General features: G+C 40.5%; 1 protein-coding gene and 1 long non-coding RNA gene across 11 annotated transcripts in view; one reads left to right on the top strand and one right to left on the bottom strand.

Moving 5' to 3' along the window:
* The window catches only part of NRK (Nik related kinase), a 92,400-nt gene extending 67,714 nt beyond the window's left edge, over positions 1 to 24,686 (top strand). For 3 of the 4 annotated variants that reach the window (XM_039387816.1, XM_039387813.1, XM_039387814.1), the window contains exons 21-31: positions 1,025 to 1,118; positions 3,569 to 3,742; positions 4,005 to 4,134; positions 4,557 to 4,715; positions 6,374 to 6,517; positions 7,717 to 7,851; positions 9,639 to 9,739; positions 10,307 to 10,456; positions 13,433 to 13,592; positions 20,020 to 20,159; positions 20,944 to 24,686. In XM_039387816.1, the coding sequence (XP_039243750.1) occupies positions 1,025 to 1,118; positions 3,569 to 3,742; positions 4,005 to 4,134; positions 4,557 to 4,715; positions 6,374 to 6,517; positions 7,717 to 7,851; positions 9,639 to 9,739; positions 10,307 to 10,456; positions 13,433 to 13,592; positions 20,020 to 20,159; positions 20,944 to 21,027 (1,471 nt within the window). In that variant the 3' untranslated portion in view covers positions 21,028 to 24,686. The other variant, XM_039387815.1, reaches the window with a different exon arrangement.
* Positions 13,646 to 25,063, bottom strand: part of LOC113985608 — a 15,187-nt gene continuing 3,769 nt past the window's right edge. The window contains exons 2-7 of one of the 7 annotated variants that reach the window (XR_005565963.1): positions 20,025 to 20,076; positions 18,503 to 18,638; positions 18,304 to 18,428; positions 15,455 to 16,397; positions 15,014 to 15,047; positions 14,200 to 14,891 (exon numbers count right to left, since the gene is read on the bottom strand). This is a non-coding gene — a long non-coding RNA (uncharacterized LOC113985608). The other 6 variants (XR_005565966.1, XR_005565962.1, XR_005565961.1 and 3 more) reach the window with 6 other exon arrangements.

The following is a 25,063-nucleotide window of genomic DNA, read 5'->3' as shown; positions in this document are numbered from 1 at the left end:
TTGGCACATAGCACTGTAGAGCCCTTCACATTCTGAATCCAGTCAGTTTTATAATTACTGGAAAGGAGGCAAAAATGTAATGGGCTTAAATGGACTGCAGTAATAAAGAAATTAATATAAATAAGTAAGTGGGATAAATAAACCATGTGAGGTAGAATTGTACGGAAATGGGGCCAGAGCCTCGCTGACGGAAGTTTGAGGCAGTTCCACTTAGGTGAAAAAGTTTAAAACACTAAGATACCTCAGGTTGTGCAGGAAGCAGTGGTGTGCTGGGAATTTACAACAGACACTTGCCTTATCCTCGCTCCCTTTCGGTATCAGCTTTTGGTCACTGTTGAAGATGGGATACTTGGCTGGGAGGCTTTTGGCCCCAGCCAGTCCAACAGCTCTTGTTTTTTTCTGTCTGTGTGCACTTGGCAACATTTTCTGTGCTTCTTTGTACATAAGGTGAGGTTGTCTGTGTTTCAGGGACTGATGTACAGTATGGAATTCCAGCATGGTCTGTCCCAGTAGGCACTGGCAGAGGGGTCTCTAATACCATCATATGGCAGAGCAGTGGCTCTCCTCTTCCAAGTGCAGCTGGTGCTCTCTCTGGAGAGCAGGGTGGCTCATAATTGCACCGCACAGGGCGTTGTATGAGGAGAGACATAAGTTTTGAAGTAGGCATTTCTCAAATGACAGTGTGAGGAATCAGGTCTCACTTTCCTGGGCTATTCAGTGTCTGAAGGATGATGGGTGAAATGCAGGGAGATGAAGGGATGTTCTCTGTCGAGGTGGGGAGATCTTCCTGCTGTGTGTGAGTGGTCCTCAGGCTCGAGTCCGTTCAGGCAGATCCACAGACTAATCAGCTTGCTTTTGTACAAGAACCTTTCAGTGTAACTAGTGAATGTTAATTATGCTCACTTTTGAACATGGGTATGTGTGGTTTTCTTTTTTGTTTGTTTTGTTTTTGTTTTTTTTTCTTTTTGGCTCTTTTTTTTCCCCCCTGAAGTAGTTCTGTTCATTAATTGGAGTTTGTTACCAGGCAACTGCTAAGCGGCAGAATCGCAGATTTCTCAAGGACGAGAGTACCAGATGGAATTGAACTGAAACCCCAAAGCACCGTCACAGAACAGAAGGTAATTTGGCCATTTGTAAGGGGGTGGGTACACTGGGGGGGGGAAGTGAGATCATTAATGTGCGTGATAAACGCTGTATCCATTACTTCTCAGCAGCATTTTCACTCTGAAGTCCTGCTCTGTTATTGCAAATTACAGCTATAAGCCTTGACAGAAAGGTGTAGTTTCAGGTTTTGTGCTTCCTGTAAAACTGCTTACATTAAGGTACAAAATTGCAGTTCTTCTTGTCCTTGTTATTGACCTGTAGTAGTTTCTGATGACAAGATATTTTGTGAAAGCACTGGGCAAAAGCAATACTGTTGATTATTGTTGGTGCACATTGTTGCTATTTTTAAAAGTCTTGACTTTTTTAATTCTAGTGTAACGAGAACTACCTCCTACTACTTAAAATAGAAGAGGGGAAAAACACTTAATCTCTCCCTGCTGGCTTAGCAAAAATACTTGTCTTCTCATATGTCATGTTGTGGTTCCTTCCAGCTGTAGTTTCTAGTAGGGGCTTCCAGTCATGTGGATTTTCCCCCTTGATAAATGTTAGCACAGAAAAGATGAAGAGAGACAAAGCAGAACAATGTTCTTTGTGGTTGAAAACAGAAAAAAATTACAGTAATAAGACTTGTACTTGGCGTCAGAGCACTTCTCACATATTACTGAGTGTACTCTCACCTCACAGATAGAAGAAATGAATTGCTGTAAAACTGGTGTTTTCCCCAGAGCTGCTGGTATGAGCTGTGGAAGATCTAGGAACTAAAAGGAGTTTTCTTTACCTGTGGTGTGATTTCTAAGCTTCAGGCCAGCCTGGTGTCCTTCCTGACTGGGGAAGAAGTTCCACATGGCCTTTGTCCCACCATCCTTGAGGAAAAAAGACCCTTCTTTGGAGAAAGAATTATAAACAGGGCCTAAACCAGTATTTCTCTTGTGGCAAAACAAGCCCAGTATTTTCCCTTTCCCCTGATATTCAGGTATTGGAAATAGGCTGCTTGAGGGAAAGGAGAAGGATGGAACCTTTGAGGGCCACTTAGGATGAGGGAGAATGGAAAAGAGTTGAGATCACGTTTTCTGGAGGGTTTGGAGAGAACAGTGGGGGAGGGAGAACAGGCAGATGACTGATGCCTCTCCTTATAAATCTCTCTGGTGCCTTCCAGTCTTCTGCCTCCCTCTCATGGATCCTTCTATCCATTCCTCCTTTTTCACCAGCCACAGCCGTCTTGACTCTCCTTGACTTCTCCAATATCCCTTTCCCTGGCCCATCAGCCTGAACTGCTTTGAAGTGGTTTAGGGTGTACCAAACTGCCTCTATGATTCAAATAGGGTTTTGGTTTGGTTCAGTTCAGCTGAATGTGACTGAAAACTGAACAAAAAAAAAGCCCTATACTGGCTTGGTTCTCTAATCTCAAATCTGACTTCCATGTTTTGGTTTCAGTTTTTATGTCTAACTTAAAATGTAAAATACTTAGAGCATCAACTTGATTTCTAGTTAATTATTTGACTTCTAAAAGGCAAATATCTTTTATTTGGAATTATCTTCTTACTTTTTTTTTCCCCTATTTTGGCCGGCATTCAAAAAAGATTATTTGATTTCAGTCGGTTGTTTATCAAAGTCAGTACACAGCACAGACTTCACTTTGAGTTCAACCAGCCAGAAGCTGCTTGAGTTGGCTGGTGCTTTTTGCTCTTGGTGAAATTCAGGAGGAATTTTCTAGTGTAGCACTTGGCTCCCATCACTCCCTATGTTCTGGTGCCAGTGGTGGTCAGGTACCCTGACAGATCCCTCTGCACTGCCCTCCCCATCTGGGACACCTCTTGCTTTACACATCCGATCTTCCTCTCAACACTTCAGCCCATCTGTTCCCAGAAACTGACTTCTGACTCCATAGATTGTGCTGTCGGGGACAGAGCTGGTGTGGTACCTTATGTAATTTACAAGTATTTCCATGAAGCTGGTGGAATAGTGTTAGGAGGTCTGCAGAACCAAATATCAGTTTACTGGAAATGCTGATGCTGATCCCACTGAATATTGTCTCTCTGGAATAATATCCTAATTCAGTAAATGGAAAGTAGAAATGAAATGAATGGTGAGGGGTTTTGAACTAAATGCAGGTCCAGAATTAAGTACCTACTTCTGTCTGCAGTACACAGAGGTCAGATCTGTAATGTCAGTGCAAGTCATCCGACTTCATGTCTCCGAGGATGAAGTTGCTTCTTTTCCTGTGGTTGAGGTAATGTAGATGAAGAATATTTGTGGAGCACTTCAGAAGTCATCTCAGGTGTTTGCCATGCTCTTTTGTATTTAATTTTTTAATTTAATCTTTCCTTAGAGTTTTTCTTTATAGGATGCCTCACACAGAGCACCCCTCCCTGTGTGCTCATTATTTTTCATCCTAATTAACAGGAGTTGCAGAGTGCGTTGGAAATATGCTAAATGAGGAGTTTAACTGTGTGTTCTTGTGCAGGACCAGATTTTAGGGAAACAAATTTCTAACACCCAAGAAGGCCTTTGGAGCGTAAACAACCAGAACTATCTCCTGCCAGATCTCCTCCAGCAAAGCCAAATCACAGACTCCTCTGTGAACCCGCCACAAGTGCCACTGACTTGCCAGGAACCTCAGAACAAACCTCTGAACAAGGTAAGAGATAAATTAGATTGAATTATTACCCTCTGCTCCTCCACCTGCCATATCAGCACTGCAGCACTCTGGTGTGCCTCTGCTCATTGTCCCTGGCTTTCTCCCACCCAGGCATCATGTGGGGAGCACAGGGGCCAGGGCAGCAAGTCTTGGCAGCCCAGAGAGGCTCTAACACAACTGTGAGCATGGGCTCTAGGGGAGAAGTGTGGCACTGGAAGCAGGTAACAGCTCTGTCAGGGTTCTGCCTTGTTTTTCATTGCAGACCCCCTGTGCTGAAAGCCCACCTCCCAAGAGCAGTACATCGTCCACGACGTCATTTACGTCGTTCATAGATCCCAGACTCCTGCCAATCACCCCTCCCACCAGTCCAGTAGGACCTTCCTGTAGTTCTCGTGAGTATGCTTTACCTTTGCATGAAATGCCACTCCTGGTCTTTTCTTTTTCATGTCTGGAGTAGGGAGGGCCTATTGCTTGGAAATGGAAACTGTGAGTAAAATCTCCTGAAACTGAAGCTTCACATTACTATGAATTTTCATTGTACTGCTTCTGCTTTTCTTCCAGGTGTGGCTTGCTCTACTCTGCTGCTCTGTTATCACAGTGCTTTCTCAGGAATGTCTGAGGAATTTTCCAGATTTTTTTTTCTTCTGACTTTTCTTCTTTTCTTCTGATTTTTTTTTCTTCTGACTTTCTTCTGACTAATGCTCTTAAGTTGTTTTCTCACTCCTCTGGAGCTTCTTTCATTTTGCCACAAACAGGTCAAATATGAGCTGTAGCCACTCACATTTTTCATGATTGCATATGTCTTTCATTCCAGCATCTAGTGCCAAACCTGAGCCTGTCAGGAGGGAAAATGCAAGGAAGGGCTCCGTTGTCAATGTCAACCCAACGAATATCCGCCCGCAGAGTGACAGCCCCGAAATTCGTAAATACAAGAAGAAATTCAACTCAGAGGTCCTTTGTGCTGCTTTGTGGGGTAAGCTTGAGAGGACTTGGGCATGTGTTTGGAGGGAAGGCAGCAGCAGGGGAGGCTGGCAGGGTATGCCAGGCAGATTTCACAGTTGTACTGCACCTCTCCTGGCAGAGGGTCCTGGAGTGTGTCCCTGCGCAGATACCTGTGTCACTCGTGTGGCACTGCCATCCTGGTATGAGATGGCAAACGCATGATTTACAGTGGCAAAGGATTTTTGTGCGTCAGAATGAGAAAATGTTTTGATTGAGCACCAAACTGAAACCATGCTCATTGGAAGAGCCAAAAGTTGCAACTGTTTTAGCGGCTTATGCAGCTCATGACACTTGCTCTTGGCTGAGCTGCACGTGAGTACAGCTGATCACACTGAGCCCTGACCCAGTGGAAATAATCCAAACTGGAAGCCTTTTACTGTCACTGTGTTAGGTATTCCAAGAATCTGAAGCAGGTCAGGCATCAGTCTTTCCAAAAGCTTGGCTTAGTTTATGCTGTCAGTGTTTATTCAGAACCTCACTGAATCACGTAAATTTACACACTTTTTACAGGATCTGTTTCACGTGGTGTAAAATCAAGAAGAGTGTAGTCAGACCACGTTTCAACAACCATAGACCTTGTCCCAGTTGCACACTAGCTGAGCTCTTGAGTTGTTTCGACCGTCTTTCTACTTCAAAAGAACAGGCATATTCTGTGGGACTCACCCAGACATTTACTCCTCACTTTTTGAGCCTGGAATGGCAGATGAATGAAGTAGATGAAACATTATCCAAAGCGAGTATAGATTTCCAGTTTATAGCTTCACAGATTTTGTGTAATATGTGTTAGCAGGAATCCAAGATTTTAAATTAAGTACAGAGCTGTGTGGCAAGGTCTGTAATTAAGTGTGCATTGAGGCTGAAGAGCACCAGGTACTCAACAGAGCACTGGCAGTGGAGGAGGGTGCTTGTTACAGCAGGATACCTTATGTCGTGTCTTTAGAACTTGCTGATTAGGAAACTTAGCTGTCATTCCAGCTGAACATAATTTTTGACATCCTCTGATGTCAGCAACCCGCTGGAGCCTTCGCTTCCTTAGTAGCACTTGGATTTCAGATGGATTCACTCCTTTAATTTAGCATTTGAATGCATTCTTCCAAAACCCAGCCTGTTTTCAGACAAACGCTGCACCTCCTCGTAACAGCAGCACTTCTTCCCACAAGTTTGGTGCCCCTGTGCTGTGAGTGTTGTATTTGGGAAAAGAGTGTTTGGGGGGAATTTTTTGTTTGTTTTTCTTTTGTCTTAATTGGCAGGGACCCTTCGATCACTTAGTTGGATCCCCTGTGTCAGTAGTGTAGTGGTGCTGGACTGAGACTTCTGCACTGCTCACAGACACTTTCCAAGATCTCCTGAGAAGTTCGAGTTCACAAAACATTTTCCTTTTTGTTTAAATCAACATTGACTTCAGTAGAACTATTCAACCTTCAAGTTCCATGGGTATATAAGTGTTCTGCTGGGTAAAAACTGTAATGGTGAGATCTGTTTTTCTGGGAGGTCATCCACAGAGCAGCGGAGAAATTATCGGGTACCATTAAGTGAGACTAAATAAGAATCAGTTTGCAAAACAGTGAACACTCGGTGGCCTCTGAATCATTAGGTGACTTATGCAGGGTTTTTTTCATGTATCAACAGGAGTAAATTTACTGGTGGGAACAGAGAATGGATTGTGGCTGCTGGACAGAAGTGGGCAAGGAAGAGTTTATACATTGATTACAAGGAGACGATTCCAGCAAATGGATGTTTTGGAAGGACTCAATGTGCTAATTACTATATCAGGTTAGTTCAGTGTCTAAAAGTATCTGACCTGCATTCGAGTTGGAAGCAATTAAAAAGAAGAATTAGGTTATAAACTAGGTTGAGGAATTTCCTCTTTCAGAAAATCACAGGACAGTTATTCTTGTTAATAGGAAAACTCTCCTGAATTTTTAACATTTACACTCTCATTCCAGAGAGGCTTTGGAACAATTCATTACTTGGTTAATGTGCAAAATGGTTTGTGGGAAGTACAAAGTGTTTCATTCCTAAAATGGACTGATTCTCAGCAAGTTATAGTTTGTCACTCAGCTTGTTTCTGTGGTGAGTGACCATCTAGGTGCAATTCTGTTAACATATCATTAAATAACCTGTGTCCAAAAAGATGTATGAGCAGTATACACAATACAGAGTGATCTGTATTGTGAAAGCATCAGTAACATTAAGTGCAGATCTTCAACCTCTGCTGCAAACAGCTTAGACTCTGCCCTTATTCCCCATGGATGAGAGTGGCCTCAAAGGATGCATAGCACATACCAAGGCAGAGGTGTGTAGGTCCAGCAAGGAATGGCAGTTCCTTGTCTCCAATCCAGACTCACTGTGGTGGGCAACAGCGTGAGCTGTTTGTCCCACATTGCCAGGTCTAGCTGATGATGTGACATAGTCCTTCTCTTCAGACTAACCTGTGGTCACAGGCTGCTGTTGACAATACGGATTTATGAACTAATGCAACAGAAAGACTGATTGAGATGAAAGATGACAAAATAATTCTCACCTGGAAAGCCATCTAAAAGAAAAATAGCTGCTTGTAATGAAGATCGTCATTTAATTAGAACTAAATTAATCACTTTTTCAAAATGGCCATTGTAGGACTTGCCTGTGTTCCAGAGTAAATGTCCAGGTAGTGTGATTGTTTCTGATAATACTTGTGTCTGTAGAGACTTGTTCTTTGGCCTGAGGGAGGAATTTTAGTCAGGTGTGAAAATCTTGAAGCTTGAATAACAAGGTAAGTGCACGTGCCATAGGACTGCTCATGTGCCAGTTCCCCCCCGTGTGCCCCCATCACACAGAGCTTTCTTCTTGTGCCACTGGGCTGTTCTCTCCCCTTGGTAAGGCACAAAGACCTGCTGCACTCAAGGTCACAAAACTCTGGCAGTTTGTAAGTGGGGGAGAGTTTGTATTTCAGAGAGTTAAAGCAATCTGTCTCTTTTTGCAAACCCTAGGGAAGAAGAATAAGTTGAGGGTGTATTACTTGTCATGGCTGAGAAATAAAATTTTGCGCAATGATCCAGAGGTGGAGAAGCGGCAGGGCTGGGTGTCCGTGGGTGACCTGGAAGGCTGTGTGCACTACAAAGTTGGTAAGGATTTCCTGGTTTTAACTTGGAGAGGTACTTAATCATTCTCTTTTTGCATCTTGTGACAGCAGCATTTTTGTTCAGCATTGTTTCAGGATTGTGTTGCTCTGAATATCTCTTGAGTTCTTTCAAGCCTCCTTGTTTTACATGGCAGGTGCTTTGGTCCCTGTCATTCCAGGTAGCAGCTCTTTTTGCAGCAGATATCAGATGATGTTATGGCTGTTTCCTGTGATGGCTGAAAGGAGGGAGTGCCAGCCACGGTCTGTGGTTAGTCAGTGGCTTAGTTGTTCTGTAGTTACTTAAGGTTTTAATTAGACTGATTTTTTTCCACTTCTGTGCTGTTCAGCTTCCCTCCTGCCCCTGAGTAATTGCTAAGAAACTGGACCTATTTAAAGTCCTAGTGAATTGTATTTATAGGATGTCCTTAGGTAGATCAGACTGGATGTGCTACAGCTCATCCCTTTCTCTAGGTCATGAAAGACCCAAATATACCTTTGTTTAAACTTACACACTGGAAATGATCCATCTGGCTTTTCTTTGGCTTTCAGGCAGCTCATTCTTGAAGAATGAGCATCAGTGTTGTGATAGTTTCTGTCATTTAACTGTGTGAGAGGGTGTGAACTATGATGCAAGTCTTGCTGTGGTGAAGGGTAGTATATGACAGTGACACATTCTTCAAAGTCAAACAGAGCTGTGCTACAGAGGAGTGCAGGAAATGTGAGCTAGCTGGCTCTCCTGGCTTTAAAAGAGGCAGGGGTTAAACCCAGGAGAGAATGTGAAACAGATGTGTGTTGTTACTTTAGTTGTGATTACAGCTAAGCACCCGCATATTCCACTTCAGTTGGTCATCATTGGGTTTGCTGTGTTATTAAAAAAAAAACACAAACCAAAATACTTATCCTAAAATTAGGCAAGCATGTGGTAGGACCTTCTGTGTTTACATATGACAAGCCAGACTTAGTTTTTTGACAGCACAACTGCTGCTGTTTTTCTCTTGGTGAATCTTCTTGTATCTTGACCTTTGGCTTTACAGCCATTTTTCCAGGTAAAAGAGGAAAAGAATGTGCTGGTTTGTATTTTGGTGGAGTTTGCTGGGTTTTTTTGTTTTCTGCCTATGTGAGATAACATCCTGCTTCTAAAGCAAATGCTTGTCTCTGTACACTGTGTTTTTACTCTGCCAAAGAAACCTTAATTTTCAATGCACAATTCTTCATTTATTCTTGATGGGCCCAACATGACCTTAATTGTTGTGGAGAAATTGCTCATCTCGTAAATGCTTACTCATGTCAGAAAGCTGGGAGTCCTTCGCCCACACTGGTAAATGGGGATTTAACCCCACAGATGAACAGTGAAATGAAAATTCATCCTGTAGTGTCTTACAGAATTGTTCAGCCGGCAACCACCAGTCCTCCAACAGCAGCTTATTCCTAACGAGCTGTTGGGGTGCATTCAGACTTAAAAAATCAAATAGGTTGGCTTGGATGCAGGGTCAAGACCTTTTTTTTTCTGAGTGGTAAGATTTATTATTATTTTTTGATTGCTATATGAAAAGCAATATATAAATGTTGTTAACAGTCATTTGGCTTTACTGAAAATAAATGAACTATAGGTTTCCAGTCAAGGTATTGTCACTGGTGGTATTAAACATTGATGTCCTGAATGCATTAGTCTCCCTTGCTGGATAATGTCTACCTCTACAAGTAATCCATTGAAATTATTTCATGTGATGAGATGGCCTTTGATTTAAGTGTCTGTCTGGTACCTAAGGAATTGTTCTTCTTGTATTACAGTAAAATATGAGAGAATAAAATTCCTCGTAATTGCTTTGAAAAACTCAGTGGAGGTTTATGCTTGGGCTCCAAAGCCTTATCACAAATTCATGGCTTTTAAGGTAGGTGAAAATCCCTTTGGTTCAGATGTGTCAGTGTCTCTCGCTGTCTCTCATCTGCTCTTTGCTTTCGGGGTTTTTTTGTTTGTTTTATTTTGTATAACATTTATTCGAGTTAAAGATAAAATCAGTATTCTTCTAAAGAAAGTGTAGCTCATTTGACATACATTGGAGATGGCAGGCATAAAACTGTCACGATTGTTAGACGTGAGTAACTTGTTTGTCTCTACCCCAGCCAAATGCAGCACGTGTGCTGTGCCAAAACGTACATTTGAATTCAGAGTTGATGCTGATTTCCCTCAGAAGGGACGAAACTGAACACAAATGGTACTCAGCCTAATTTTTGCCTAGTCCATTTCTAGAATCTGGATTTCTTTTTCAAGCCACAAGTGAATTATCAAACTGTCCTTGCAACTCAGTGGATGATGGATACTCAGCTCCTTAAATATAACCTACTATTTAACAAAAATAGCTGTCTAACTTTTGAGTTTTGAGTATTCTTAAGATTGTATATGTTGATCTGTAAACCAGCAGGTTTATTTTGTTATATTTTGTTTTTCTTTTTTCCAGTCCTTTACCTCACTTCATCACAAACCACTATCAGTTGACCTGACTGTTGAAAATGGACAGAGATTGAAGGTTATATATGGGTCACTAGTGGGCTTTCACGCTATTGATGTGGACTCTGGATCTGTGTATGACCTGTATCTTCCAACACACGTAAGATAATCCAAAAACCAACATTATTGCCTTTTTCTTTGGGCTGTATATTGATGATGATCAGGTTAAGAGTTGTGCTGTTTTTCAAAAGACAGCATAAGAGAATAATTATTTATGACAGCTAATAGAAAACCAATTTTCTCGTACTTCTATAACACTGAAGTCCTGTTAAAATGCTTTTATCACATTTAGGATATCAATTTTAATGGTTTAATATCAGAAAGCCTATTGTATGGACACTGCTATTTCTAATCGATTTGTCCTGGAAATTGAGGACTTAACAGTCAAAGACACAATAATATCTACATGAATTTAGCTGACTTTTACAATCTGCCACTGTGCAGACTTTGCAGAAACCCAATTTTGGATTAAATAAATTTGTGGATCTTCTTACCATTCAGTTGCCTGTTAAATCAGTCTGTAAATTCAGAAGAGGTTTTACATTTTCCTCTAGACTTTCTCGTTAGATTGTCAAGAAGTTGGCATGAAAATGTTGATTTGAGGTTGATGTGTACAAATTGATTGCATTGTGGCTCTGTTGGAGGTGATGATGATCACTGAATTGCTGCTTAAACTCAAATGCAGCAAATTCCCCTGCAGAAGTGAATGACAGGGCATGGGGCTGTCCAATACGAAGTCTGTGCTATGGTTTTAATGTTTGTTTGTTTGCTTATTTTTTCGCTGTTCTAGATAGTTCTTTTCAAAAGCCAGAGAAACTTGGGGGCTTATATTCAGTAAACTGGCGGGTTCCGGACTGGCTCCAGTCTAATGGGAGGCTCCTGGCAAGGAAACTTCTGTGCACACTTGGAAACCTCCCTGAAGTCAACAGTGCTCCACAGGGGCCGAGGGTTAGCTCATCCAGGTGCCATGGCCTCCTTGCATCCCAAGGCCACGTGTCCTAAAGTTACGCTTGGGATGTCTGAAGAAATCTCATCCCAGATCTGCATGTTGCAGCGTGTGCCATGAATCCATTTATTTTTTAACTTTTCTCCACTCTCAGTCCCACGTTTTCAACTCAAATGAAAAGCCTCCTGTGCAAGCCATTTGATCACTCTGCTGCCCTGGAAGTGACAGCCTCCGTGTCCTGTCAGACCTGTGTTCCCGATGGACACAGTGTTTGAGGATGGCTGCTAAGTTTAGAAACTTCTCTTCATTGAGAAGTGACTTTTTTAGCTGTTGGAACTGTTTAATCACCTGCTAAAGGCTTGTACTGTTTATTTCTGCATTGGGGTTTTTTTTAAAGGACTTAATATTTGTCCTGTTAGAGGGTGTATTGTTAGAGGGTTTATTTAATCTGACAATTAGTACCTTTAACTATGCAGCTATGATAAATTCACATCAGTTTATAAATTGAAGCGTGGTACCCACATGCCATTCTGGAAGTGGGTTGCTGAGCAAGGTGAACAGTGACTTGTCAAAGAGATCATTAGCATAATTGCCCAAGAGAAGAAAGGCAAAGAAAAAAGTGAACCTTCTTAGAGGCTTTACTTTTTCAACAGGCTGCAAATACAATTAGGTACCTGATGAGAGAGATTTCCCAGGTGACTGCCCTGAATATGTGGGGCACCTCTAAGACTGACTGAGTTTGTGTGCACTCTTCGACCAAAAGTTAGCATGTACTAAAAATACATTTTCCCTTTAGAGTCTTAGACCTGAAATAAATCGACTGCTACAGCGGCTCTATCTTCTTTGGTATTTTATAATTTTAAAGAGCATCTGCTAGAATTGGATAATTCTCTCAAGGAGCTTTTTGGTAGCAACAGCCCAGACTTTTTTTTAACAGGCTGACTTTAGATACTCTTGCTTTCTGGTAGCCTCTTTTCCTGGTTCCCCACCTCTATCTTCATCTCTTACCTGCTCCGATCACTCATGCGAGTACCAAGGCAACGCATTAAAATTGCTCTGCGGCTCTGGATACCCGTTCTAGTGTTGCGGATAGTTGTTGCGGAGGCACGGAGTCAAGTGGTTGGCCTGAGTGTATTCGGTTTGGCAAGTACAGCTTCAGTGCTTCTTTTACTGTTCGTTGTGCCCTCACGGTGTGTATAAGTGTCTGTGCTTGAAGGAAAAAACCAAACCATCTCTGTGTGTGGCTGGCTTGTGAGAATGATGTAAAGCTCCAGTCATATGCTTCCTATAAAAATATTAATTGTGGTGGTTTAATTTACTATGTAACATCCTGTTTTGAGTAGCGCTTTAAACAAGGAAATGCTTTGTTTCTGTTTTTTAAGGCTGTCCTCTTTTTCTTTTGAAAATTCTTCCATAAAATCCCACCTTCATGGTTGTATACCTCAACTTTTGTGGGTTTTTTTTTGTTTGGGACATGTTGGCTTCTGGAAGAGATTCGTGTGAGTGAAATGCACTGTTCCTGTGGCTTGCAGAGAGGTGTGCCCAACAGCAGTTAAAGGGGAACTGTTTGTAGTGAGGGATTTGGGAAGGGAAGGACAGAGAGTGGCTTGTATTTGAAAGGTAACTTTTCACAGCAAAGTGAATATTGTTGAATTTGCAGGTTTTAACTTGTGAGTAGTGATAGGGAAATATCATGGAAAGTGAAAGCACTGATCTCCTGGAATGTGGAAGCTTCTGTCCTTCCTCTGTCTTCTGAAATAATTGTGAATTTAAATTCATTTCACCTTTCTTCTGTTTATATTTTGCAAGTGTTTTGTGAGTGACTAAGTAAATATTATTGTGTCTCAATGGCTCCATGGCTTCTTGAAACCAATTAACACTGGTAAATTTAAAGAGAAATACTGAACAGTGATATGTTTTGCAAGCCTACTGTCATATTCAAGGGGGGAGGAGGGGAGAAAGCCTGTTTCAGAGGCTCACTAGCAAACTATTCAGCCTTTGAGAACGGGCATTTCTTTCACTTTCCATGAACCAGTTGTTTTTATTGCTCTGCCAAGCTAGTTAGATTGATGTCATCACTAAAATTGCAGTCCATGTTCTGATATAAATCTTAGTAAAATATGATTCTAGATCCAGGGGACTATTCGCCCACATGCCATTATCATCCTCCCGAACACCAGCGGAATGGAGCTTTTGCTCACCTATGAAGATGAAGGCATCTACATTGATATATATGGGCATTTCACAAAGGAGACTGTTTTACAGTGGGGAGAAATGCCAGCCTCTGTAGGTATGTATGAAAAATAGCTCTTTATTAAATACAAGATTCTGCTGCATGAAGCCTGACTTCTTTACGAGGTTTGTATCCATGTGAAAGTGTATGGCACATAAAGCAACTTCTGAGCAAACCAGATGTGTAAAGAGTAAACAGATTTATGGATGTTTGTGTTAACGTGGCCAATGATTGCAATAGGGGCTTCACATTTGGATCACAGTCTGTTTATTGCCACGCTGTTTATTGCATCACACTTTGACTGTACAGACAAACCTCACTGACGAAGCAGCTTGCCACCAGTTCTCACAGAGAGAATTGTGTGAATTACAGAGGGGGAAAAGGTGCTTTGGTCGTTCATAGCTCAGAACGTTTTATGTACAAATTCACAGCTACAGAGGTCAGTTACTGAAGAGATCTGTAACTGCTGTCAAATGGCCCCTTAATTTTATCACTTTAAATTCACAGGGCTGCCAACCCAGGGTATTTATAACAGATTCTCAAGCTCCCCATGCTTGCAGTTGTCTGTGTAGGAGGAGATTCTGGTTGTACTGGAGCCAGGACAGCTGTTTGTTTCACCTTCCCTGGAGGGCTTCAAGCTAACACTATGGGGAATACCAAGAACAACACAGGCAGATTTTTGTTTTTATTAGTTGTTACTTTTAATTTCTGTCCCACTCCTGTTGTTTTGCATTTAAAAACAAACATGCCAATAAACAAAACAAGCCCAAGACACTTAGGCTGTACAGAAGCATGGTGTTAGCTTTGAAGAAACTGGATGCCACAGTGAAAATCAAGGATGTACACCTTTCTCCTTTCATTTCTAGCTGAGTAGTTTTAGGAAAAGCCCATTAAAATCAATAGAATAACACCCGTGAGTAAATGCCAGGTTTGATTGTGGATGTTCTCTGGAAGGAGTGGTGTCAGTCTCCATCCCTCTGTCTCTCTCATTGTTTATAATTCGGCAGATTCCACAGTTGAAGGGCAGTCTCCAAATAGCCCCTCTTAGTTTTCATTTGAACAGTTTCCAGTACATTACCTTGAGAACACTTGAGTTTCTGCTGCTGCTGCAGCACTTCTGGTATCTCAGAAATGGACAGAAGTGTGAATTAACTGTTATTTGCATGGCCCAGCTTGGTGGAAATTTGAGTTTCTTAAAAGAAACTGTTTTCCTGGGGGACATTTCCAGACCCATTTCGGATCTCCTGAAGTCTGTATGAGCTTACCTCAAAATTTTCACTCTATGTTGCAGAGATAGAAGGGTCTTGTGTTAACCTCAGTGTGCTCTCTAGTCATCCTTTGCTCATTTCTTGATTTCTTTAAACAAGTATTTTGAAAGAAAACTTTTGTAGTTGGTGAGAATATTTTGATACAAAAAGTAAAAAATAGTTTGTATTATAATCAATGGATTTAGGGCAGGGAATCTAAATATAACTTACTCATAGTCTTAAAGTTGGGACCTCTGTGACCGATCTGTTAATAAGAAATTGGAGAGAGGAAGCTCAAATCCCATGGGAAATTAAACTTGTAGAAGTATTCTATGTTTAAGCTGAAAGATACTTCACATATGTAGGGCTAAATATAAATATAGATGTAATATTTTCTTTCTATAAAACAGGATTAAAAAAGGCTTTAAGAAACATCAAGTTAATAAGATTGGGGAGCACTTTTGCCCTTTTGTGTGAGTAATGAATTATTTACAGTATGTAATCTCAGAGGTTTGACACAAATCTGGATATTCCCAGAGTGCGGAAGCAGTCAAAGCCCTTATTTCATTTTCCCTGTACATATTAGAAGCAAAATGGATATTATGGAGAGAAACAGACAGTGTTACCAACAGGCGGTAGAATTATTGCCTCATGTTCTACCACCACACTCACCAGTTCTTGAGAGAGTTGCTGTCCAGCTCGTGCACAGAACACGCCCGCTCATATCTGAGTGACTGATGTTGGTCAGGTCTCCTGCATGCTCTTCCCCAAGGGAACAGCAAAAGGCATTCAAACAAGCAAATGGCCACCCCAGGTGCGTTTCTGGGTTGGGGTATCACTTCTGCTGTATGTTAGCCCTCTTCCCAGTGCACTCTAACCAAAAGGTACAGCAGGAAAACACCGGCCTTCCAGGCCAATTTCTTAATTTGTCTGTTTCTAACTTTATTCAGCCTTAGCTTTTTTTCCTTCTTTATTTTGACTCTCTAGCCTCTCTTGTTTAATAAAAGTTCTCCACAGCTGTGACTGGAAGAAGAAAAACACCCTATTCCGTATCCAGGTAACATAAATTATAGCAGTAAAACTATTTAACAGAATTGCACAAGAGAAGTTATCTTCCTCAGTTTTCCTACCCAAAACTGCTCAACTTTATGGTCAGTAAGTATTAAAGCATGGGCTAGAGACAGCATGCAAAATAGCTATCAGTCCCTAATCAGTAATCAGCAGCATCTCTGGAGAGCTCTCAGCTGGGTTTTTGTGGGAACAAGCTTTGCTGCATCACAGGACACTTGGTATCTCTGTGGGCTTTTTTCATTCCCAGTCCTCAACATGTATGTGTCCCTTCCATTTGTCTAAAAATGAACAAACATGTTTTCCCCAAAGACTGGGAAACCAATAAAAGCTTTATATATATTGAATATAGTATATATTGAAAAAAGCTTGAATATATTGTGGTTTCATAGAGTGTACTGAGTTTGACTGAAGGGCCAAAGAAGGGTTCTACAGCAGTGTACTCGGCAGTGGATGGTACCTTTTACTGTCACCAAAGTCGTCACTAGATATTCTCCTCAGTGTGTTTTGCCCAGCTCCACACTTGCCTGAAGCAATTTTCACAAACCTTTATAGAAAGCAAAATTCAGTGGCTTTTTTGCATTGAATCTCACCTGTGCACATACCGATTGTCTCCAAAAAGGAATTCAGTAAAGCAGTGTACACTTTCTTCCACCCTGGAATGGAGTTTGATATCATGACTCAGATACACAAAAGTGGGTCAGACTCTTTTAAATCATGTTCTGTTTCTTCATTTTAAACTTCTTGGTTTACCTGGAATCAGTTGCCTGGGGAATTTTTGGAGTCTCCATCACTGGAGGTCTTTAAGGTCAGGTTAAACAAACAGTTGTCACCAGTGATACTGATGCAGCATAGGGATATGGATAGAAGAGAAGGTGCATTAAGGTCCTTTCCTGCCCTATTTTAGTAACACTAATCAGAAAAGCCCAACTTTATGATATTTTGCTAAAATCTGGCCTGATTCTGCTCTCATGCAGAGGTCAGTTGGGAATAACTGCTTACAGGGCAGTGAGCCAAATTCAGTACATGAGATTAGAAGAGGGATTTTTTTAAAAGAGAAACATTTTAAAAAAGAAAGATTAAGAAGGGAAGTGAGATTGTAACAGTACCTGGCTTCTGTGGTACCAAGTGCACTTGTCTCATTCAGACAGTGAATATGCTACTGGTGTGAGATCATTAGTTCATGTCAGTGACACTTCATAAGAGTTAATGGATTCAATATGGCTCAGTGATTTCTTTAACCTTTCCTATCTCCCTCAACCATTTACCCTTGAAACAGTCACTCCCTGGCTCTACTCAATACACAGGGTAAACAGGAAATATCAAGTCTTGTTAAGTTTAGAGCATTGCTAATGCTTTCACGATTATAAGAAACTGGCTTTGTGGCATGTATCCTTTGATGTCCAGGGAGTACTGCTGGGGTAAATGGTGTAGCAAGAGCCACAGTTCATGCACAGTTGTAGGTTTTTTAATACACACGGTAATCTGGGTGAAGCAGGGGAGCTTCAGGGAACTCTGAATAACTTTGTTCCAGTAGGTTAAGCAGCTACTGGCACATCATTCGGAGTCAGTATATGCCTTTTCTGCTTAGCTACTGCACAAAGGATCAGAGTGGCTGTTAAGTCTAGAGTTGCTAAAAACCTGTACAATCTGTAATATAAGCACCTGTGTATGTTGCCAGCTAGAAGCACAGGACATTTTTATCTAAAGCCTGTTGAGGTGAAAAGTGGACTCACAGCCTGCTATCCTCCAAATTAATCTCCATGTATAGTTAAATCCTTATAACTGGACAACCCTGCAAATGGTATAATCAAGCCATTTTGTTGGCAAGTTGTTTCACAAATGAAATCTGAGAATTTTTTGATTCTGTGACAAGACTTTTTATGCTACTTGTACTTAAATCAGCCATTGTCAGTTGACAGGTTCCCAGTGATGTGTCTGGTTTATTATGTTCCTATTGTAATACTGCTTGGATACTTGTAATACTTGTCTCTTCTGAACACAGCAGTAACGGTCTGGTCATGCAGGCTTTCTATCCCAAATGACCTAGAGGTTGCAGCAGAGCTTAATGAAGTGGTCACTGGGAGCTGAAAGGAAGCTATCAAATTGAAATCTGCCAAAGGCATGGATACAGCTGATACAGACACAGCATACTGACACCTGGAGTGCAGATTTCATGTGGTGGAAAAGATCAGGAGACTTACGAGTGGATTAGGTCTTTGTTGCTAAACCTGTCTGACCTATACTAAACAGTGTAGCCACAGAATGCTTCCATGCTGTTTATATATACACCTGCCTCACTGTCCCACCCCCCAGAACCATAGTGTCCTCCACCTCTCTTGTTTCAAAAGCCAAGTTTGAAGAGGTTAATGTGCTGTCAGTTACAAAATAAGCAGAAGTCTGAGTATTGTATCATTTTTATCTTTTTCACTGTATGTGTGGTCCGGGCTTACCTTTTCACATGCTGACTTCACTGGGTGCTGCCCTGGGGCTCACCCAGCTACTGCTGCAGTGGGTTGAGATGTTAATGACACCCTCACAGCCTGCAGCAATGATACCTTGTTGTACAGCCTAAGAACTGAAAAGATTTAAAAATTTATTGATTTCATGTGTTTGAGTTTTAGAAAATACCCCTCCTCTTTTGCCACTTACCCTCAGTTGCTCACTGCTGCTTTGCTTTTAAAACAGCTTGGTTTCTTCCTCTTTCCTCATGACTGGGATACTGGGAGAGAATTGTCTAGCTCTCAGCTCTAGTGACAGGGAAGCCTTCAGTGTGCACGAAGAGTAACTGAAAAGAAAGTCATCTGAACAGATGTAGGGGAAATTCATAGAATTTGAGGAAACTAAAATCACAGAATTGTAGCCAAAACACGTGTTTCCAAGGAGGTATGACTTTCATACACTTGCTTTAACAACAATTATAAATCAAAGATTCCAAGTTAATATTAAATCAACACTGCTAGAAGAAGTATATACAGACACTTGGGCATATTGCCCTTATTTTCTACTGTCCTCCAAGTAGGATCATGGGCTGTCACTTCCTGTATCAGTCTGTACTGAAAGTTTAACTTCTATACAAAAACCTAAAGCAACATGGAAGGTTTTAAGAAACAGACGTTGCTCACACTAGTAATGTAGGGCAGGCAAGCCCTGTCCACTGAAGCTAAACCCAGTCCAATGCACACATTCCCTTTACATCATTTCAGAGCACCAGGATTCTCAGGCTAATGAAATAACAGTTGATAGTTGAGCAAGAAGAACAATTTCTGAGCATTGACTACCAGTAGAGCATAAATAATGTGATTTTACCTTGGAAGCCCATACATGCAATAATCAGAGGGCTTTCACTGAAACTGTGCCTAATTTGAAATTTGTGGTGTTAACTCCTTCGTCACTATTCCAGTTTCTTATTGCCAGATCTAAAGCTTATCATAGTAAGCTTCCACAGTGCTGGAATATCTTTTGGTTTTGGAGATACTGCACGTAACCAGTAACAGGAAGACAATAGCTAAGGACACCAAATTAATCATGCCATAGTCTCAAATTCTGAAGTATTTAGGTTTCAGACTAAGCTGAACTTTATAGTAAATACAAACCGAGCTTCCTAATGGTGACAGAGAACAGTCTCTGTACAGAGAACAGTCTCTGTACCTGATGGGTACAGAGAAGAGAATCAAGACTTTTCTTGGATATTGAAAGGCTGAGAGGCAAAAATGAGCACAAGTTGCACCAAGAAAAAATTGTATTAGGAAGAAGTTTTTAACCTTGAAATTGGTGATGCATTGCAGCAGTGTCTTGGAGAGGTTGTGAGATATCCATCAAAACATGTCCTGACAAGGTCCTGAGTAGCCCTGTCTAATTTGGCCCTGATTTGGGGCTCGGGGTTCAAAAAGATGTCCTTCAGAGGTTTCCTTCAACCTTTTGTGAATCTAAGACATGCAACAGTAGTTAAGATTTATGTCTAGAGTCCAGAATAAGTCTGAGAGGAGTAACTGAAAATGAGTTACTATCCCCAAGGCTTTTTGTGTAAATTTAAAATACAAATAATTCAGAATATATTGTTATCAAAGAGAAATGCATCAGATCCATAATTGATATAAATGAGGCAAGAATCAGTCTTTCAGGTGTTAAATAGTATAAATTATTTTTTTCTCTTTTTTTTCTTTTAGCTTACCTTCAGTCTAATCAGGTCATGGGCTGGGGAGAGAAAGCCATTGAACTACGCTCTGTGGAGACAGGAAATCTGGAAGGAGTATTTATGCACAAGAAAGCACAGAAGCTAAAATTTCTTTGTGAAAGAAATGACAAGGTACAGAGGTTACTGAGTGTGGTGATTTAACAAAAATGAGTAATAGCTGACTATGACACGAAGACCAGTTAATTTTTGTAACTTTGTTATTGGTTATTTCTTACCTTAGTATAACTTCCCCATTCAAAGCCAGTGTAGTCACTGATCCCACAAAACCCTCACTATGGATATTCTGCACTTTCCCACCACCAGCTCTGTTAGAACTCCTATTCCACCCAGCCTTCACTGCTATCAGAGGTGATAAATACAGACATTGCTAACTGGCCACACCACAGGTATAGTGGGGAGGGCTGGTGAGTCAGCCCCAAAAACACCCAGCTACAGGACTGCCTCTCCTGGGCTACTGAAATTACAGGCAGTTCAGAGCAGCCATCGTGGAGAAAAAAAACCCACAACACTCTTAATTGCAGACACCAAAGTATGGATAATCAAGTCTGATTTCTTGTATATAGCAATTTTGATAAATGTTCTCTGAAACCTTCTTAGTCCCACTGTCATATTTGAAAATCTGGGGCCCCCAAACTGTTTAAATTCTTTTTAAATGTTCTCCTGTGTCTTTTCAAATTAGAAAAGAAATATATATTAAGAAAAATCCAGTTGTACCACAAGTAGAGTTTCACTTTAAGAAGTTTCTCATGGGATTAAAGTTGATTTGTGATATCCATATATCCTTGTATTTGGGACTGTGGCATTCTATCAAACTTCTTATATGAGTAAAAATATTCTCATAAATGTAAACTGACAGTAGCATAATGTTTTGTTCTTTTTTTTTTCCCCCTTCAAGGTGTTCTTTGCATCTGTACAGTCAGGAGGCAGCAGTCAAATATACTTTATGACTCTTGGTCAAAATGTACTATTCAACTGGTAAAGCACATCAAAAGAAGGACGCTTTGAAACTCCCTGTAGGTAGCAGTGTAAAATTCTTAGAGGTAATATACACAAATTTGCACTTTTTACCTACAAAAATGTTGTCATTATTGACTTACAAAATTCATATTCTTTCAGTCTGGAAAGAATTCCGTTTTCCTGTCAAAGTATTGCAAACATGTTTAGTTTGTTCTCTAAAGTATGTTTCAAACCAAGATTGTATTAGGAGACTTTAATGAAGAATGCAGCCAATATAAGAAGCTCCTGTACTCTGAAAAGTGTATGGTTTCATTTTCACAGATAATGTAATGTTGTTATCTTGAACTGAAGTCTCTTTTTTGGACAGCAACATTTGCAGGTAGATATAAAAACACAATTTGAATCTATTTTGAGTTGCATTTGGGCTTGTTTTGCATTTCAAGCAAGCTGTTACTGTTTCACCAAGACTCGCTTGTCCAAGTCTTATAATAAAGAGAAACTGTTCCTGGTAGGTCCCAGCACAGCCTGGGACACTGGAGGGATCGTCCCCTGTGCTGGCTGGACAGGTGTGTTCCAGTGCAGAGTTGTAAAAACAGCGAATTCTTAAAATGTTGTGGGGATTTTTACAAATGCAGACTTTGTGTTTCTCTCAGGGCTGGATGCCTGAGCCCATAGACACAGTTACTGTAGAATGTATTTGTAAAAATAGTTTAAATAGTAGTTTGTCAAAATCATAGATGCATAAAGTATTATGGACCAGAACCTGTAATTTTTATCCACACCTGGGACCCACACTCATACAAGTTGACTTAAAGGCACTACCCATGTATATAAATAAGGGCACAGGATCAGGCACCTTCTTTTCTTCCTTTCTGCTCTTTCACATCAAGTCTTTGTGTATTTGTGTGTAAATATAATCTTTCTGCAATGGATGTTAAGATTAACAAATGTATTCTTAATATAGTTATGAAATTATCCAAAGAGTTAATCTATTATAAATAGAAAATATAAATAATTCCAGGTGCTTTCTATGCTAATTACATCTAAATAAAGCTGCGTCCACTAGTGTTATTGGTGCCAGTGTTTCTGCATAAACTCTGTTCTCAGGGGCTTATAACTTGGCCATAAAACTATAGAGATATAATATATATATATATACTATATATAATCATATACTATGATTAAATTGTAGGGTTTAATGCAATCCTCATTTAGCTGATTTTTGGATGTGCTTTGAAAATGTAAAGCATCAAATGTAATACAAAAGAGCTCATTCCAGACATGATACAGTATGGGTGATACTAAAGTGAAATCACTAGCTACAGTGTTTGAAAATAGGTATTTTTTACTTGAAATATTTGATACTGAAAGGTGCAGGGAAAGTGTAGTGGAATATCTGGTCGTCTACCTCAAGGATGATGATTCTATGTTGACTAAGGAAGGCAGAAATGAAGTTGTTCAAACCGGTAGGTGTGCTGTACAGTATGACAGGTTCATTTAGTGTTGGCAGTCGTGCAGTGACTGACAGGTGCTCAGAACTCATATCCTTGTATATGTCAGCAGAGAATCAAACTAGGGGCTAATTACCCTTTTCCCCTTTCCCCGTGTTGGCACCTCAACTGCTGCAGGCAGGTCAGAGATGTCTGCACTCTAGCTGTCTATATTTTTGGCTATGTGGAGGACTGTACTTTCCAAAGTTATTTAACCTCACACTTTTCACAGGCACTAGTTTATCTCAAAATGTGTAGGGTTTTTTTTATGAAGTATTTTCCTTTAAAATGTTTAACTAACAGAAAAATAAGCCTAAAGCCATACTAAAAAAATCTGCAGTTAAATACTCAATGTGGTTCTTAATGTAAGTAAGTAACCAACTTGTGAGCAGACTTGAAATCTGAATGGGAGCTGTGCTCTGGCAGAGCTGTGTGACAACAGGAGCTCTGTCTGACTGTAGTAATGTTCCTACCTGTTGCCAGTGCCAGGGCTGGGGCAAATGAGCAAAACCTGGCGTGGCTTCCAATGCTACTGAACACTGGGCTTGTTTAGTTCAATTTTCACAGAACAAACAAAAAAAAAAAAAACAAAAAAAACAACAAAACCAAATAAGCCTAAACCTGTAAGAGAAACAGAGATTAAAGTTACAATTATAGGCAAAAGAATAAGTTGCAGACAATCAGAAATACAACTTACTTGCTTTTGATTTAAGAGTCTGAGAGACTGTGAAGGAAGAACAGCTTTCATTTTGCACACAGTAGGTGTGCAAAACTTGCTTGCAAAACTGTTCGTGCTATAAGCAATCAAGTGATCCAGGCTGCCCTATAATATTTTTAAAGTGTGCTTATCTCAGCAGCCTCTGCATTACAGGGGATGCGTGTGAATATTTCCCCTCCCCTGTTCTGGTGTCAACAGGTAGAAGGCTGATTTTTTCCCTGATGCTAGTTAAGAAGAATTTAGCAGAGAACAGTGGAAATTTAGAACAACAACCCATATCAAAGAAGCAAATGTCATTGAACTTGTTTAAGATTATTGTAACAGAAAATTGTGACAGTAAGTTGACACACTGTGGAGATGTTTAACTCCATACCGAGAGGGAAAGAACAAACAACTCCAAATTCAAGAGCGGGAATGTGCACTATTACATTGGGATTTTATTTTTTCATTCTGTCTTCCTCTATTAGCTCTCTCTTCTTTCCAGCTACAATTCAAGGCAGCGGGTTGAATTTTCATCTTCTACTTACTAGGTAAAACGGTTGGAATTTTTGGGGTTATACCCATGTGTAAGTATGGAAAGAATGAGGCCCTTAGAGGTGAATGCTTTTTAAAGGATTTAGAAGTGGTATTGCAAATAGCAATAGCAACTGGATGGAACAAGAAGACTGTAGCATTGTCTATCAAGAGACAGTCAGAATGGCTGAAGATGAGAAAGAGCCCAGAGACGTTGAGAAGAGTAACAGAAGAGAGTGGAAATGACTGAAGAGGAAGAGAGGGAAAAGCTGAAGAAAAATAAGTAGGAGTAGCCAAAGGGGAGGGAGTGGATGTCTGGCTCAGCTGTAGGAGGAATACAAAAGGTTAAGAGGTGTTAAGGAAAAGAGAGCAACCAAAGAAATGGAAAGGTATCTGGAGTGACTGGGGGACACTGAATGAGAGTGTTTTGAATAACTGTTCAGCTTGAAGCAAAAGTACAAAGGCCAGAAGAAAACAAAAATCCAGTGATCTAAGTTTATCCAGACATAAATTTAACTATGCAAAATGTGTATCAGATTTGTAGCTTCATTCTGTGAGGTGTTTCACTAGCTGTGGCCTTTCACTAACTTTTGAAACCAAGGACTGAACTGCTTAATGTGTTTTTCTAGTGATGTCACTTTGACATGAACAAGTGCCACAGGGGCAGTGGGGCAGAACGTTAAGGATCCATGTCAGTAATCCTTTGGTACATGCAGTGTCCTAATGGCAGGTGGTGCTCCTAATGTTGTCTTTGCCACACAGGATTGCGCTAATAGAACTGTACGTATGTGCCTGCTTTCATTTTAGGAATGGTGAACTCTATTCTGCAGCTTGAACCTTGACACATAACTTTAAAACCTGGGAACAACGCAAGCCATGTACTGTATATTATGTATTGTTTCCTAATGCTGAAATTGTACAACTGAAACAGTAATAAAAATACTCTGAAATTCAAAACTAGTATCATGCTGTTATAATGACATAAGCTATTGTAAAAATCTTAGAAACCTTTGTTATTGTTTTCCAAATCCATTCACTGTCCTTAGGGAAACATCAACATCTGCCTATAGGGACAAAAGGAATATATTTCCTTGCAGTGGATAAAGATGTCGAGGTGACAGTGTGAGTCCAGCCTAGACAGAGTGATGGTAACGGTGACAGCCAGTGCTGAGCTTCACAGGTGAATTTCTGCACATCCACCTTTCTCTTTGCACAAATACCCGGTGAGATGAGGGCAGTGGAACTAGACAAAAATCACACCCTGCAGTCATTGATGCTACAAGAACTGGTTTGTTTTACATTTACAAGTACTTTGTTTTGCAGTGTCAGATTGCTCT

This window comes from Pipra filicauda, unplaced genomic scaffold, assembly GCF_003945595.2.
Source record: "Pipra filicauda isolate LSUMZ 115617 unplaced genomic scaffold, ASM394559v2 scaffold58_size5111680_pilon, whole genome shotgun sequence".
NCBI lineage: Eukaryota > Metazoa > Chordata > Aves > Passeriformes > Pipridae > Pipra > Pipra filicauda.
This window is presented reverse-complemented; position numbering and strand designations above follow the sequence as displayed.